Source organism: Silene latifolia, chromosome 11, assembly GCF_048544455.1.
Source record: "Silene latifolia isolate original U9 population chromosome 11, ASM4854445v1, whole genome shotgun sequence".
In the NCBI taxonomy this organism is placed as follows: domain Eukaryota; kingdom Viridiplantae; phylum Streptophyta; class Magnoliopsida; order Caryophyllales; family Caryophyllaceae; genus Silene; species Silene latifolia.
This window is the reverse complement of record NC_133536.1, coordinates 591,944-608,083: the sequence shown is the minus strand read 5'-3', so window position 1 is coordinate 608,083 and position 16,140 is coordinate 591,944. Positions and strand designations below refer to the sequence as shown.

The following is a 16,140-nucleotide window of genomic DNA, read 5'->3' as shown; positions in this document are numbered from 1 at the left end:
TTCTTCTTAAATTAACTCTTACTTATGTTCAGTTCAGTTCAGCTCAGTTCAACTTTATTAAGTTCAGCTCGGTTCAGTACTTCATTTCAAATCATTTCAGTCTAAAAGAACAGGACCTAGCAAGTGCATCTAATAAGAGGTGGGATCGAGTTACTATAACAGGGATAAAATGCTTAGAAAACAGAAATTTCAATATCTCTATTGATCGGAGACGCTTACACCAATCCCTTCTGGATGAGCTATTTCGAGTCCGTAGGAAATTTTGTACGCAAACATGTGATGATAAGGAAGAAGGGACTGGAATCTGGACACTGGAATACAAATAAGTCACAACACTACTCAAAATGCTAGAAGATCGTCACTTCATAACAAACAGAGTTATATTATTATACTTACATTCAAATTTGCACACATTTTTTTCACTACACAACTTGTCACACTTTATCCAACCTCATACATAGAATATTATACACGTAGAACTAAACGACAAACACCAAACTCTAAAATTAAAATATCAGCAATTCTTTTAGAGTAGACAATAATATACAGTACATATTACCCCACTATATTTACATCTTTTTAAACTCCCATCATACTTATCATCAACTACTACAACACCTACATACTTCTTTGTGACTTCTTTTTATCTTGTTCGTCGTAAACGTAAATTATTAACTGAGACGGAAAGAGTCCATACTCCCATACATCATACATCCGGATATGGAAATATCAAACAAGTGTGGAACAAGCTAGACTCTTCGGGTCCCACATTGCGGGAAGCAAGAACTTCCTCCCATTTACCCCATACGCATTGAAACTCGCGCCAGTAGTTTTATCTACTAACACATTACCCGGGTAACCCGGATACGCTCCGGAGCCAAATACCCCGGTACAAGCAGAGACCGCCTCTAGTGGCGCTGTTGGCGGGCCCTGAAAATACCCGTCTTTAAACGGGTTAGTTACAGTGCCCGCCAACAGCGTAGCTAAGTTGATGATCATACCATCAACCCCAACGTCTCCGTTGGGTGCCACTAGAGGCGGTGTCTGCGGTCCGTAAATCGGCTGGTAAAACGGCCAAGCACACTGTCCAGCACACTGTGTTGCGGAGTTTCCGACCCAAATGTAAGTCCGCTTTCCGGCTGACCCGTGGGACCCACACCTCATACAGAATCCCTCGACCGCCACGTCATGGGCCGTTAAGACGATATTAATCGAATTAATCTGGTTATTGGGCCGGGTTCGTGAGCCCAGCCCGATAATATGAGAATTTTTTAGTATTTTACCGAAAGGGTAGTTTTCATGTAGGACTTGGTTTCCTAATACAAGGGACGCGCTATTAGTAGCGCCTCCCTTGTATTTCTCGGTCGTGCGCCACCACGACGCGGCAGAAGGCTGCTGAGTCATTGTGACGGACGACCCGAGAGATTGGATGAAATCCACGATTATTGAGCGTTGGATTGGGGTAAATTTACCGTACCAGATTAAATTAACGGGGATTTTACCCTTGAGAAGCGCGCCGTTGTGGTATTTGAGTACTAAGGGCTGTTGTTTCACAAGGGCAGCTGAGGTCCGGGAGAGGAAAAGGCAGAGGAGAGAAAATGTGAGAGTGGCATGGGTGTAATTTATCGCCATTGGAAAGGGTAGTATGGGAATATAGGAGGATGATGTAGTGAAAATGTGAAAGTGAGTGTGGAGGAAGAGTACGTGGGTAGTGTGGTATTTATAGTAGGGGAGTGACATGGAGGATGACAGCTGTATTGGTAGATATGTCAAGTGTTTTGGATGTCCACGTGGGATTTTGTAGTTGGTGCGATTATAGTACGCCAGTGTCTCAAGAGCTCCCGCAAATTAAAGGTAAGAGTGGAAAGCATACGTGGTAATAGTCGATACATAACGCATCTTACTTCACAATAAAAAGAAACCGTAACGACTCCAACAATAATACGCGATTTAAATTACTTAATTAAAGGAATGCCTTTCGTTCGTTTCGAATTTCCTCTAATACAAAGTACTTTTCAAGTTTTCGAGTATGTCGATCATCGTGAGAGTCACTCGTCACTTTAAGTACCCTAATACTGAATACCAATGTTTATCGAACAAGTTTATTCCACATCAATTCTTGTTTAGCATCGTCTAAATTAATGTATAACGACTCATACAACCAATTAAATTACACACAAGTTAAATGAAAGGATGTTGTAAGATGTTAGAGCATAAAATCATTCCTAGGCTTCGAATCATCAGTTTAAGGTTTTTGTTGAGTTGATATCTTGATCTTTCACATAGTATCAGAGCCTTTGTAACCAGAAGATCACAGGTTTTAATTAAGACGAATTTAAATAAGATCTAGCGTTTATTCCATATAATAAATTATGGATTATTTAATTAATTAAATTATGGATTATTTAATTAATTGGTGAGTCAGAAAAGTATAAAAATAGTAAGATGACAGGCTGTAGCAATGAGGGTGACGTGGATAAGTAAGTATTGGATCGTATGGGAGTCTGCTGAAGGGATAGTGACTTATGGGAGAAGGGAAGGAGAATGACGTGTGTAGGTAAATGTGTCACAGAGAAGAGTGTAGTAAATTAAGACCAGAGTCCAAGAATGTAGACTACTCTGGTTGTATTCTACAGTATTGTTCATTTTGGACCATGCATTATTGTCCTCTTATTATTAAGCCTCCCTAATCCCTATCTCATTATATAATCTCATTATTAAGTCCCCTAATCCCTATTCATTACATAATCTACCAATAAAACGGTCTCACTCCGTTACCCGTTGAGATGGTCCATTTTATACAAAAATTATTCACTTAGACTTTTGTTCTTTTGAATTTAACTTTGCTGAATTTTTCTGAACTAAATTTATAGGAGTTGAACCTTTCTAAACTAAACATATGTAAACTGAACTGAGTTTATATGAATTGAACTTAACTTAAAAGGTGGTGCTTTTCAAGTGCAAAAGAACATGATGATCTTATAGATAGTAAATGACTATATATTTCTTATAGATAGGATCGTTTTAGAATGTGAGATTGTTTCACACAATAATTCAAATTAATTAAATAATTCTGTAATTATTTGTTATGTCCGTGATCCCTATGGTTACATCAAAAGACATTATGGTATGGTGATGAGAATATGAGATGACTTTGGATTAAAGATTTTACCCATGACAAGGCCTTTCGAAATGAATAATCGAGTTTTGATTCATTATGTATTTAACTAGATTATACCCATGATGAGACCTTTAAACTCGATCATCTAAAAGTCATATCCTTAGACCTTAGCTTATAAATATTTTAAAAAATTATTCTTTACAAGTCTTGAACCTGATACTCTTGATTAAATTTCACCCTTCGGGACAACCACCTTTTCTTTTTGTCATTACTTAAAATAATTATAAAACATTACAAATTTACGACTCTATCACAAATTCTCGTTTTTTATATTACACAAATTCTCATTGAAGACATGACATATCCGTCACAAGCTGAAGACGGATACCATTTTACCTCACAATGTACCCACTTTTTCTCTCTCTGCAACACTATTCATGTGGTCCCCTTTCTCCACTAACCCATTTTGTTACCATTTTATCTCACAAAATATCCGTCACAAATGGTAACCCGTCACAAGGGAGACCAATTGTTTATATTATTATCATCCTAATTAATTCAAGATTTTTTGAATTAATATAGTGTTGGGTGGAACAATTGAATGATGAGCAAAGGCTTATCAAGTAAAGAAGGTCCCATAGGAGTCAGAAATTGCGTAAGGTTGGTAATAGGTCTACAAAGGGTAGCTGCCTACTGCACCTATATATGGATGCTCTAAAACTCTAACCAATGTTTCAAACTTGGAGTTAATCATTGCAAGAACCTAACCCCGGGTCCCTCAATTCTTTGGATCATACGGAGTATTCATATGGAATAGGTACGGTGACTATAATATTAGTACTTGTATTAGTGCTTTGCTAAGTACATTATTAAATCAAATTTATAAACATTATCATGTTTTGTTGTAGGAGACTAAAAGGCTTTTTTCTCTTTGCGTAATTTGGTGCCGAATTTAAGATAATGTGCCTTTAATTTTCGTTTGGAAGCGGGTTTTGAAAGAAAAATAAATGGGAAATATCCAAGGTTATGATTGTGAGTGAAAGTTTGGGAGTCAAATGACGTATTTTTTTCGCTCATCAAATATTTAATTTATACAGAGTACAACATAATACATTGTATGTACAGTGGATATATTGATGAACTAGACTTTGGAGGAGGAAATAGAGTGAATCACATAGAGTAAAATCACTGAAATAATGTTAAACTATCACTTTCTTAAAGAAATAAAAATTCTAATTTACGTCTTTTATATTATTCGGCCGAATTACCTACTACATCACTAGGGGTAGAACATAGAAAGGCTTGATTTGAGATTGCCATTTGCCATGAAAAAGTTTTGACACAAGGTTAGCCTTTTTTTCTTGGTACAGTTAGCTACTCCGTATTAAATATGAGCATGGCATTTAAAATTGCACAAATTCTCATTTGTAACAGAATAAAATTTATCACTTTGAAAAAATGTGAGATAAATGGGAAAGTGGAAGGGTAAGTAGGGAGGACAAGTAGGAAGGAGCTGTGAGATATTCTTTGAAAAAAACGTCACAAACAAGACTCTTTATTTAAATTGATACATTTGCAATTGCAAGTGGGCATGCAGAATAACTTTAACAAAGATACTATACTAATGACAAGCACTTGTGAAAGAACCTAAGGAATAGACGTATGTATAATTGTATAATATGCGTCGAGCATCAACTTTGAATGATGCTCATCTTGTGAACCAAGACGAAACACCCCTCACCCCTCAAAGGACTCAACTAACAAGTCACTCTTGTTCATTAATGATCATTATTCTAATAAATCTAACCTAATCCACTTATAATCATAAGCATCTTTAGGCTTAATTTAGAGGTTTAATAAAATAATCTATATTCTCTCCCTATCTTAAGGCCTTGTTCTTTTAGACTTAAACTAATCGATCCGAATCGAATCGACTTATAGGATCTCGAATCGAATCAATCAACTTATAGGATCTCAAGTGAATCAACTTATAGAATCTAAACCGAATCAACTTATAGGATCTCGAATCAACTTATAGGATCTCGAATCGAATCGAATCAACTTATAGAATCGAAGTGAACTTAAATTAAGTGAGGTATAGGATCTCGAATCGAACTTATAGGAATCGAATCGAATCAATCAATCGAATCAACTTATAGGATCTCGAATCGACTTATAAGATCTCGAATCGAATCAACTTATAGGATCTGAACTTAACTGAACTTATAGGATCTGAACTGAACTTAAATTAAGTGACTTTAAGTCCAAAAGAACAGGGCCTAAGTACCTTCCACATTCGTATTTAGCCAAACATTAAGATCGGTATATAAGTTAAAGAACTGGTGTATATATATCGAGTTTCTTCCAAGATCCAATTGTTGTACACTAATATCACTCTTGTTATAATTGGTAAGTATAGTTAAACGTGATGAATCTTTAAAAATGTTTTACGATTAATTTTAGTTGATTAAAGTCTTTATAAGTTTGGTATGTTTATGATTAGTGGAACGTAGTTCGTTATAATCAATAAATCAGCCTCGTATCATGAGCAACTATAAAAATTCCAGTCAGAATTTGCAACCATGTTCGTAGTGACTCCCGGAGATGGAAGAAATGTCAGCACCGTGTTTCGGCCGACACATGTCTTAATGCAAAAACGACTGAAAACAATTTAAAATGTTACTCTAAGCTTATTTTGAAACTAATTTATAAATTACAATGAATGTGCATTATATTACTCCCTTCATCACAGTGATATGTTTACATTCACTACTACAAAAATGGCCAAAGGAACTACTAATAACAAACCGGTTTAGTTTTCAAACTGGTCTCTTAATATTAGAAACCGTTGATTTTTTAAAACCGGTCTCATAGAGTTGGAAATAATAAACCGGTTTTGTTTGTAAACCGGTCTCTTAATATAAGAAACCATTGATCTGAAAGAACCGGTCTCATAGAATCGGGAATAACAAACATGTTCCCACTAAACCCGGTCTCTTAACTTTTCTGATATACGTATTAATTATTAATTAAGCCCTAAAAACATCTCCACCACTTCCTAAATAAATAAAAAACAAAGAAGGAAAACACAACTGCTTTAGTGCCGCAGTTGTTTCTTCCGCCGTCAGTTTAGCTACTCACACCGCCAAGTCTGCATCACCATTGAAGTATTTCTCGATCGTCTATTCGTCTCCTACTTGAATCACCAGCGATGACCGTAGCGATCTCGACGCCATCGCACATCTACCTCTCTTAGGTTTGATTGTTTTCTTCTCTATGTGAATCACAATTGTTCTTGCTACTTTGAAGTTTGAATTTGTGTGTGAGTATATATAATCAGTTTACTGCTCATAAACAATTGGTGAAATTACTGATTTTGATTAATTATTTCCGATCCTATTTTTGTTTGTTCAAATTCAATTTAAAAGGTTAATTGATTTCTTCTCCGCTAAACTATTTAAATTTAAAGTCTTTTTAAGGTGTATATATTATTGTGTGTGGTGTAGAATTATTTTTGCAATACTGCTTAATTGCTTCATAGTCATTGATCAGTTGTTCAAAAGTTGAAGCAAAATTTGATCGGGTTGCAGAGTAATTTCTGTTGATTTGCTTGATTGTAATGGGATAATGGCTGGTAATGGTCAAAACGAATTTTAATACGGCTGATTTTTTAATGAAAGCTTACATCCACTCACAAAAATAATGGTTTATAGGTTGTAAATTGCGGTTTCAGAATTTAAACTAGGACGAGATGTGTAGTATATGGTAGTTTGATCTAGAGTAGCATCAAATTACTTTAGATAATCTATATCATAATTTAGTACTACTACATTTTACAAACTGTATGAAACTAGGATGAGATGTGTAGTATATGGTAGGCTAAATTGCAATATTGGATGTGCAAGATGACTTGTTTAGTTATTGGAATGTTGCTACAACTCAAATTTGAGTTGTCAAAGATAGGGATTGCTTTTTTACCCGTCTGAGATGTTACTTTTGAATATTAAAATTGGTTAGAGAAGGGACATGAGCATGTTATGGCTTACTGCCACATGAAGAATACATAAATTTCAAGTGCGTATGAAACACTTGCCAGCATCAATCAACGAATCGATTCTTTTGTATGTATTGCCTACATCTCATGCGTGAAAGGCCTTGATTCATCATGTATGCTGTGATTATGGTAATCATCTTGATGCCATCATTATACATTTCTATTTTTGAATAATTGTGAGATTCGTACTGATTTATATGGTCGCTGCTTACGTCTTTTTAACAAGTACGACTTTTAATTGCTGAATAATGTTTTTGTTTGTCAAGTTATCAGTTTGGTAGCTAATTTTGAGATTGTTCATTTGTAGTTGGTTATGCGGTGAAGATGAAAGATTGAAGACGATGAAAGGCGATCATAATATATGGATGTTGGTGAAAGCTTAATTGGATTGTAGTCATTGTTAGAACTTCTCTTTTTGACCTCGAGTTTTCTTTGACTTCCTTTGTAGTTGATAATTTTTTTAGAAGGGAGGCTTTATTTTTTAGAACATCAAAAGGAATTGTAGTTTTGGAGTAGTAATGATTTGGATATTTGGGTGATATGTATTGAATTTTTTTGTTGATGGTATAAATTAATAGATGAGCATTATTAATATTATTATTGTCTCAGAACAACAATAATAAGTTGTAGGTGAAACAATGTATCAATGGGCATATTTGTGTATGTAGCATGATAATGACAATAGTGAAATCAGTGTATAGCAAGCAAGGCGGTTTTCTTAATTAGGTGAAAGCTAAAGAGACCTGTTCCGTTGAAAAACTGGTCTCTAATGTTAATAAAAGAGACCGGTTTTAACCGACATGTGGTCTTTTAAATTCAAAGAAAAGAGACCAGTTATTGGTAGTGACTGGTCTTCTACATACAAAGCAAAGAGACCGGTTATTTTCTATAACAGGACTCCTAAGAATTAACAAAGAAACCGGCTTGTTCACCGGTCTCTTAGGCTAAGACACCTGTGAGATATAGACCGGTTATAACCCGGTTTCTTAGGCCATTTATAACCGGTTTCTTATACATTTTTTGTAGTAGTGATTTACTTTATTTCCCTCTAACAAAATTAAGAAAATGTAAATATATTATTGGAATAAAGAGAGTATATGGGGGTTGTCCGTAGATGGAAATTTCTCTACCAAAACAGCAACTTGGTTAGCGCAAGGTTTGTTCGATCAAGCTCTTGACAAATGTGAATTTCAGTGGATTTGGAAATTGAATATTCCTCCTAAATTGAAATTTTTTCTTTGGAAAGCATGTGTTGACGGCCTTCCAACAAAAAGTAGACTTCTCAAGAGTCATATTGATGTCCCACCTCATTGTGTTCTGTGCAACAATCCTATTGAAAACAAAGATCATTTCTTTTACGAATGTCCCTTGATTGGGTCTGTCATCCAAGACCTGAACATTATTAGTTTCAACGAGTTTTTGTCAATTTATGGCACTATTACAAGTCAAAGTTTTCTAACGAAACTTAATTATCTCAAGGATTTAATTCCAAAAGATGACTTTATAAAGATTATTTTTATTTGGTGGAATGCATGGTTCCATAGAAATGATATTATCTTTAATAATGTTAATTTAAGTATCAGCAAACTTATTACTTTATGTAATAATAGCACTAAGACATGGAATGTGACTAGATTCAAAGATCTCAACAATCCCGAGGTAGAAGAGTCAGCTAGAAACAATCCTAGTAAGGAAGAGATTTGGTGGGAAAAACCTACAAACGGTTTCCTAAAGCTAAATTTTGACGGATCGAGAATAGAAGGTAATAAAGCTGCTTTAGGATATTCTATAAGAGATCACAATGGTAAAGTCGTTTTATTGGGAGCAAAAATGTGCGGATCCAATAGTATCCTTGTGGCGGAAGCACTTGCTTTAAAAGAAGGTATTTTAGCAGCTAAATACTTAGGAATCTCAAAGTTAATTGTGGAGGGTGATAACTTATGTGTTATTAACTCGATTCGAGGTACTTGGCAAATTACGTGGGAAATTTCTAGTATTATCAAGGATGTGAAATTAGATCTTCATTTTTTCGATGAAGTGATAATTAAACATTGCTTTCGTGAAGCCAACAAAGTTCTTGACTTTCATGGCTTCATTGGACATTCATGTCCAACTCTTTCGAGTGGTTTGATAGCGGTGGCTTCAACTTACCTCCCTCATTCGAAAGGATGAGATAGGTTGGTCCTACCCTAGAGGATCAATCTAGTTTTCTTACCTAATCAAAAAAAAAAAAAAAAAAAAAAAAAAAAAAAAAAAAAAAAAAATGGTTAAAAATATATATCAATTTTTTCAATTCGGGATTACAAATCCTCCAATAAATATATCCACTTACAATTTTAATAATGCCACAGAAATTTTAAAGTTCAAAATTGCTAGTGGTACGGATTTTGTCTTAACAACAAGACACGAAAAAGTTTATTTGCCATGCAAAAAATATGTAGTGTCGACCATCGTGAATTGACGAATGGGAACAAGTAAATTATACTTCTTCCTATTTATAATAACGGTTACATTTGTCATTTACATAATTGTTTCATTTACTATATTTAGATATGTTTTTTTGACTTTTTTACCTTGACTCTTTTCTTTATTTAACCCCAACCATCATTAAACCATTACTTCAATACTTTTTATTATTTAACTTTTACCCTTATACAATACTTTTCATTATTTTAACTTCATTCTTTAATTTTCGTGTCATTGTCCAAATGGGACAGTTATTCCGAATAGGAGGGAGTACAATTAGTTGTATCGGTTGTATAAAATAGAACCTCAATTATATAATGTGTGTAATTGAATTTAGATATATATTACGACCTTTGTTTAAGAAAATCTGAAATCCATTATAAAAATATTGAAATTAAAAAATTATAATAAAACTTAAAAATAATATATATGAGCTCAATTAGATTTTAATTTTTGACATCAAAAAATTAAAATATAAATAAAAAAATATAAGTGCTCGAAAAAATACACATAAGTTCAGTTAGATTGGTTATAGTATTATATAATGTTTTTATACAACCAGTTGTATAATACAATATTTATGGAATTAGAGCCACAATTCTTTCGTACTGTTTCGTTTCTTGTTCCTCTAGCAAATAAAAGGCTGTCATCTACTCCCTCAGTGGCGTTCATTTATTTAGACTTATCATGTAAGTGTTTTTAATTTGCCTCGTTAAAATTTAAATTATTCTAGACTAAATGTTGTTATGCTCTAGTTTTAAAAAAAACAATTAAAATTATAGCAATCATTAATCGTACCAAATTGTGTACTCCTCCTTTGTACTCCGTATTTGCAAATTTTGAGTAACCCTTATTTAGAATTAAACTTTCATTTGAAAAGACAGAAAATTTGATAACCTTATTTGGGACCCTATTTTAGGACATCAATCACTCAAATGACCAAGATAACAGAGAAATCAGCCACTATTATTGAATGATACAGTATATGTTATCCTACCAAATAAAAAAATGTTCACCAATCAACCACTAGGTTGTTCACCTCGACTTAATTTCTGCTCAATCCAACTCGCTTTAATTTAGTTTAGCTCACTTTAGTTCAACTTAGTTTATTTCAGTTCTAATCATCTCAGGAAATTTCAATTTAGTTCAGTTTTATTCAACTCGTTCAGCTCATTTTGGTTTAGTATAGTTCTATTGATTAGTTCATTCACCCCATTCAGTCCAAAAGAACAGGGCTTACGATGGAAATATCTGTGGTAAACAAAAATATGTTAAAACGGATACCAAAACTCAAAACAAGTTACCTAAAAAATGCCCAAAAAAACATGTCCTAGTTATCACCGTGTGGTTACTAAGGTTATACTTCGTATTGGTTATGTTATAACGGATATTCCCGTCTTAAGTAAGACCTATTACAAAACGTTAGTTATAGTAATTGTTTGACAAGGAATATAGTCGGCCAAGGACAAAATAATGCACAATAGTATTTATTCCTAACCCATTGAACGTAGGTTAACCTATCCCATCACATTATATATGAAAATCAAATTATGAATGAAAACTATCAAGGCGTCTTCTTTATATACCCTACATAATAAGGGCGCGTCTAATTTGCTCGTGTGCCTATGTAAGTGCTTTAATGATTTTTGGCATTTTCCTTCCACAAATAAAATTCAAATAATCAAATATTCTATCTTAATCTTCCAAAGGACGGTATTATTATCACAAAATTTCATTATAGACGGCACAAATTCGTCTATAATTAAAGACGGGTCAAATTCAATACCACATTAATTACTAATAGAACAAGTAACAAGTAGAGTGATGGGGACCAAAAATGTTACCACTTTCAAACTATTTAACTCGTCTTTAGCTATAGACGGATATAACAAAACTAGCTGTATTATTATAGGTCAACACAATGTAATGTTTGACTTCTTATGGCATTTGATAGGCAAATAAGATAATTTATTCGATGAAAACAAAAAAAAATAAACTTTATCTTTTGTAACTGTTTGGAAAGTAAATAAGATAGTTAAAATAAAAAGTTACTTATAGTATCTTTTTAAGTTTTAATTAGCTTTTCAGCTAAGTTTGTCAAACGAAACCTCAATCTTATATGAAACAATATAACTATATATGCAGACAACACACGTCACTAGAGCTATTCAACGATACGGGCCAGCTCGGCCCAACCCGCATCAGTGAACCGGTTTTTTCTAGCCTAGCCAGCCCGCGTGCCAGCGTAGCCTAGCCCGTCCGATCCCTCTCCCAGTTCGGGCCAGTGCCCCAAATTTCCGGCCCAGCCCGACTTGGCCCGCTAAAAATTCAAACACACTAAAAAAACACTATGTGAGCCGGGCCACGAATTGACAACCTAGCCCTGCCCAACCCAATGTACACCCCTACACGTCACACATCACACATCACACAATTAATTTACTAAACCTCTCTAACAACCAAAAAAAAAAAAGCTCGACATTATTTAAATTTACTGTATTCCATGTTTTCTTTCAAACACTTAAAACGTTTTTATCTTCCAATAAATACTTACATTGTACACATTACAAATTCTATCACTTTCAAAATATACAAATGATTACATTACATTTGTCATAACTCATAACCAGTTTCAAGATTATACAACTGGATGTACAATGCTATTGTATATCCAGGGTTATTTTAGTCTTTTTTCAAATACTTTTGAAATAAAAAATTAACGTAATCCAATTTTCAATCCAATTGCCCTTCTCTCTCTGACTGGTTCAATATTTTTCTAACTCCTTTTCATCTTCCTCTATCATCCAGTTAATGAATCACATCCTCCCTTAAATTATTATAATTAATTGACTATGCGGAACAAATCATATGACGTGACTCGTGAACATCATCTTGAAGGAAATTTTTTATCCAAAATTTATAATGCATGAAAATAGTTGAAGCTCGTATTTTTTTACGTTAGCTCGTGTTCTTTTTACATTAGCTCGTATTCTTATCTTAATAGCTCGTATTCTTATGTGCTCGTATTTTTAAGCTTGTATTCTTTTTTCATTAGCTCGTATTCTTATCTTAATAGCTCGTATTAGCTCGTATTCTTATCTTAATAACTCGTATTCTTATGTGATTTAAGCTCGTATTTTTTTTATATTAGCTCGTATTCTTATCTTAATAACTCGTATTCTTATGTGCTCGTATTTTTTAGCTCGTATTCTTTGTATGATTGGTGTAGAAATTTACCTCAAATTATTTTGATGCATTTTTCCGTCTTGATGGTGTAAATTGCATCTCGTTCACTGAAATATTATTAGATGCCTTTTTCCTCCTTGATATTGATGTCAATTGCTTCCGTTTCACCATTATTTTGGAATGAGAATTAGGAAAAAAGAGTAACGTGACTATTCGTTTAAGAGAGATTATAGAAAACTATAACCCTAAACCCCTAAATTGTGATACGATTGAGATTTGAGAATTAAGAGTCGCTTAAGAGAGATGAGAGAAGGGTTTCAAGTGGTTGTGTGAGAATTGGGAGTCGTTTAAAAGAGATTTGACAATTGAGATGTGCGTCAATTTTTTTTTTTTAATTGGATTTAGATAGTATATATAATATGTGACCCTGTTGTACAATGCTACTGTACAACAGGTTGTATGGTCTTATTTGTGACTCATAACTTATAAAAATTAAAGTTAAGTCGGAGTAAATAAGAGTCCGTCTTTTATATAGTACTTAGTACTTTTTTTGTTTCTTTGTTTTTTGGTGAAACGGTACTAAGTACTTTATAAGATAATAATGAGTGTAAATTTGTTCTTAGACGTCCGACATAGGTAGTCATCGAGATATTTCCAATTTTCAAACCTTTTGAACCTTGCACGATAAATAGTGTCAAACAAACAAAACAAGGGTTGGCATTATGAACCGACTATATGTACTATTTGGGGTTTGTTTGAATTGAGGGTAAAAAGAGAAGAAATAATATGGGAGTAATATGTAAGGTGTATTTTACATATTAACATGAGAGTAATTATTCACCTCCTGAATCTATTATCCTTCTGAAAGGGTAATATATTACCCACCCTTCCCCCGGGTAATAATTATCCTTATGCCAAACCTATCATCAATAAACCCATTACCTAAGTAATTAACTTTCCCGGTAATTATCACCCAATTAAAATTTACCTCCGAATTATTGCATGGATTCCAGACAAACCCGTAGTAGTACCAATAATTTGACTACTTTTTTTGGTTTTAGCCTCTCGATTTTTCTTTGACTTTAATGGTTTGTTCTCATCACCTAGTGACTGAAAAAGCAGCAAATTGGCTTTAATGCTCCTCCATGAATATATTGGCTACCTCCAAATTATTGTTGTCATTTTGTATATGGAATATACAATGCAAGTAGATCATGATGATATTTTGATCCCATGTCAAAATTTAAGGAACTAGCTAGATTTGCATTGCGAGTTATGGTCGGTATCACTTTCTTACGCACATTATTTAAGTAATTTATTATTCAAATGACAATTAATTTAAGGATAATTAATGATAAATACAATCTAGTGGATTGTATTTAAGAAACCAAAAAAGGAAATAAATTATTAATATATACATTAATTGTATTGATTAATGTGTAATTTAGTTCATAATTACTAAATTAATACTCAAATTAGAAGGTATTTAATGCTTAAATACAACCACTGAGTTGTATTTATCATTACTTAATTTAATTAAATGGTAAAGTCATGAGATATGATAGTAATGACACTCATAGCATGGATTCAAAATTACAAACCCTATCGATCAGAAATATTATTTTGTATTAGCAATGTTGCTAACATATTACAATACGAGATAAAATGATTATAATTTACCATTACATTCTGAAAACCTCCACTGTTCGTCATATTTAGGATAAAACAAGTTTAATGATTTTAGGTACTATATTACTCGTATCAGTTTTTCCCATTTCTTTTACCCGTAATTCAAAACATAGTGAATAAACTATTTTTTATTTATCTAACTTATGACAAGATGATTTTATAAGTGAGTTACTTGTACACCTCTTCTGTAAGACATATCAAGTAACATGAAACCGGTCTATTAAAAGGATTATACCATCAACTATACATACATTATTGATTATTGTTTATTGAGCCTCTTCACTAAGTTTCCGAGTTGTTTACAATTTGTCAAGCTCACTTACATGTTCATGAGAACCAAAAATTAATCACTTTTGTAAAGGAGCTTGGAACCTATATAAATTAAGTAATTAACCTAATAACTAATATCCAATTGTATATTATCCTCTCTATGCGAATCATTTATTTACCTATTCTAAGTTTTGGTGTCTAAATTATTGGTATACCTTTTTATATTATGAATGCTTAGATGGATAAATCTTCTATATCTATGATTGTCCACATGTCATACTATAATCATAATGACAAATGTTAATCAAGTGATTCAGTGTTAGCCGAGTTAAAACTTGAAGCTTGCAGAAATGCAGGAGTTGAGAGGTTTTGGGTCCGACTACTAATTAGGGTGATGATCACTTGGTCACTGCAGCCCCCGCAAAGGGTAGCTTAGATGGTCCATATGATGGTGCGAGAATACATGAACCGGGGGGGGGGGGTCCAACCCCTCGTTATAAAAAAAAATGACAAATGTTCTACTACTCTTCCCTTAGTATTTGCTTCAAAAGTAAAAGTAAACAAATGAACAGACCGATGACTCAAGGAGTATATTCTCACGTTAAACCATTTGGGCATCTATCAAGCACAAATCATTACCCATGAGGATTCGGCCCATTCACTTTTGCTTAAGAAAGTATAGGCCCAATGATTTTCAGGACAAGTGAATGACTCATGGGCCGCGAAAAAAGGGGAATGAATAGTCATAGGCTCATTGCTTATCCATTACACGAGGACAACGTCACAGGCCTTTTATTTATTTTTCCTATATTTTTTATCGGTTTTTTTTACCGTTGTGTTCTAAGAGCGTACACATTAAAAAGCTAAATAGAGAAAAATTTACAAGTTTTTTCTCTATTTATGCTAAAAATTAATTTGTTCAACAATTTATGTTCATACATTTTTAAAAATTTGTCTCTAATTAACTTATTATCGTGTTCTTAGAGCACAGATAAAAAAAACTGTTTTTTTTTAATTCCAAGCTAATCAAATAAAAAAGTCAAAAAATATAACATAAAATTCTTACCTATAACAGTTTTATATTAATATTATAGTAAAATTGCATGAGGTGTACTAAAGCCCCTTTAAAAGGATTAGTTTACTTACCTACCTTTATATTGATTTGTATTCTATAAGATTTCTCACCGTCTTAATCATTTATCTAGGTATTATATATTTCCGTACATCTTACTGGTTTATTACGACTTTACGAGTAACATTTTTTATTTCACGATACTTTAATCTACTTATCACTGATTAAAATAGTCTCTGTCATCCTATTTACTCCGCATTTGCTATGTAAAAAATAAAGGTA

General features: G+C 33.2%; 1 protein-coding gene and 1 long non-coding RNA gene across 2 annotated transcripts; one reads left to right on the top strand and one right to left on the bottom strand.

Moving 5' to 3' along the window:
* Positions 1-362: 362 nt before the first annotated feature.
* LOC141610558 (protein EXORDIUM-like 2) lies at positions 363-1,715 on the bottom strand. Its single transcript, XM_074428694.1, has one exon. The coding sequence runs from the start codon at positions 1,630-1,632 to the stop codon at positions 730-732; it is 903 nt and encodes a 300-aa protein (XP_074284795.1). The 5' UTR covers positions 1,633-1,715; the 3' UTR covers positions 363-729.
* Positions 1,716-5,931: 4,216 nt separating this feature from the next.
* Positions 5,932-7,772, top strand: LOC141612617 (uncharacterized). Its single transcript, XR_012529119.1, has 2 exons — positions 5,932-6,377; positions 7,483-7,772. It is a non-coding gene; the product is annotated as an uncharacterized LOC141612617 (long non-coding RNA).
* Positions 7,773-16,140: the final 8,368 nt, after the last annotated feature.

What these genes read in the sequence shown, in the direction of transcription:
- LOC141610558 (XM_074428694.1), bottom strand. Translation starts at nt 1,632, where the DNA reads ATGGCGATAAATTACACCCATGCCACTCTCACATTTTCTCTCCTCTGC.